Here is a 2,163-nt window from a genome sequence, read left to right on the forward strand (position 1 = left end):
CGTACTACTGGTAGTATCCAATACAAGGACCAGGACCATCGACTGTCGCCATGGCGTGCGAGTCTCTGCAAGAGTGATAGAATCGCCAGCGCCTACACACGTGCGCAATTTTTTCAATTCGGTTCGGTGCAAGAGTGTTCTACTCTTTTTGACCCTCGCACCACATTCGATGACCGATGGCACCTGGTCCTCGCAGGAAGCCTTGTTCGTCGCATCGACTGAGGAATCCAGCATCGGTGGACGCAGCACAGATCGGTAGCTTCGAGTAGCCGATCGACACCGCGTCCCTTTGCGGCTTCATCTCTGTATTTTCGGCTCTGCAAGCGGCTGAGAAGAAGAAGTTGCTCAGCACACCCACGCATCGATGTAACGCAGTAGCAAGTTTGAGGCTCGGCGCATCCAATAGCCGATGCACAGTCGTCATGGCATCGAGCGCAGGTAGGTGCAGCTGGGGGCAGACAGTCTCGTTTCGTATTTTGTGGGGGAATGTTCGTAGAGTTATGAAATGGCTTACGAACGATCGCAATTTTGCATTCGGCCGGCAACTTGATTGATCCGTGGCGATAAGCTCGGGTCCCATTTTTCAATTTGCCCACTTGGACAACCATGAAGCTCAGTCTCACCTTGGCGCTGGCCGCCGCTGCCATCACGACCGTCTCGTCTGCCATCTGCAAGGGCCTCGCACCCCCGTCGTACACCGACGCTGTGAAAACCAACCCGCAGTTCGCGCCGGCCATCGACATGATCAAGCAGTACCCGGTCGCCAACTGGTATGTCGACTGCGGCAGTGACTCGATCAATGAGCTCATGGCCACGTGCCCCAATGACACCCCTGTCATCATCATCTACGGTCTGCCCCAGAAGGACTGCGCGTCGAGCTCGAGCAACGGCAAGAACACCAACGCCGACCAGTACAAGGCGTGGGTCCAGTCGTTGGCCAACAAGGTTGGCAACCGCAAGGTCATTTACATTTTGGAGCCGAACGCCATTGGCCTCTACTCGACCGGCGACGGCGACAAGTGCGCTAAAAAGTACGGATACCAAGAGAACCTCGCCGCGGCCACGAGCATCCTCGCGGCCAACAGCAACGCGCAGATCTACGCGGATGTCGCGGGCTGGGCCTTCCAGGAACCTGCCATCAAGGCCCTCAAGAAAATCGGCAAACTCGGCAAGCTCACGGGTATCCCGATCAACACGTCCAACTACAAGCAAACGGTTGACATGAACCAGCTGTGCCAGTCGTACTCGCGGCAGACGGGTGGTCTTCACTGCATCATTGACACGTCGCGCAACTTTAACGGGTCGCCGCAGAACGAGTGGTGCAACGCACGGTCGGCCGGGATTGGCGCGCCGCCGACGGACAAGACGGGCAACCCACTCGTCGACTACTACCTCTGGCTCAAGGTCCCCGGCGAGTCGGACGGGCAGTGCGTGGGCCAGTCGAGCGACTCGAGCGCCGGTCCCGACGCCGGTCTCTTCTTTCCCGACGGCTTCCAGCGTCTCTGGAACCAGGGCTACTTTGTGGCGGGAGGTGCACCCAAGATCGGCCAAGCCCCGGCGCCGACCCCAGCATCTTCTAGCAGCCAGTGCACGATTGAAGCCAACACCGACTACTACGGCAACGACCTCAGTCGGCACCCCGTGAGTGGCGACGCAAACAGCTACGTGAGCGTCTGCTGCGACAAGTGCTCGACAACGAGCGGTTGTGCCGGCTTTACGATCAACGACGGCTTCTGCTACCTCAAGAGCAAGCTCGAAAACAAGAGCTCGAGCAAGACAGCCGTTTCGGGCAGCCGGTCGAGTGGATCGTGCGGTGCGACCGAGGCCAACACCGACTACTACGGCAGTGACCTCACCCGGCACCCGGTGAGTGGTGACGTCAACAACCAAGCCCGATTTTGCTGCGATAAGTGCTCGGCAACGGGTGGTTGTGCCGGCTTTACGGTCAACGACGGCTTTTGCTACCTCAAGAGCAAGCTCGAAAACAAGATTTGGAGTGCGACGGCCGTCTCGGGCAGCCGGTCGTCTTCGCGCCTACGCCGTGCTTGATGCCGCTGATGTATCCGTCGATGCCATGATATCGAATCAATAATGCCTCCAAAATGCATAATACATCATCATGTTGACATTCCTGAAACGATGAGCTACTCAGCGCTCTAGTAA

General features: G+C 57.9%; 1 protein-coding gene across 1 annotated transcript; it reads left to right on the forward strand.

Annotated features, from left to right (window-relative positions):
- Positions 1 to 606: 606 nt before the first annotated feature.
- On the forward strand, positions 607 to 2,137 carry SDRG_03624 (hypothetical protein; the record flags this gene model as incomplete). The annotated part of the gene is made up of 1 exon (XM_008609260.1): positions 607 to 2,137. The coding sequence occupies one exon, from the start codon at positions 607 to 609 to the stop codon at positions 2,047 to 2,049; it is 1,443 nt and encodes a 480-aa protein (XP_008607482.1). The 3' UTR covers positions 2,050 to 2,137.
- Positions 2,138 to 2,163: the final 26 nt, after the last annotated feature.

The sequence above is a fragment of the Saprolegnia diclina genome, assembly GCF_000281045.1.
Source record: "Saprolegnia diclina VS20 unplaced genomic scaffold supercont1.8, whole genome shotgun sequence".
In the NCBI taxonomy this organism is placed as follows: Eukaryota; Oomycota; class Saprolegniomycetes; order Saprolegniales; family Saprolegniaceae; genus Saprolegnia; species Saprolegnia diclina.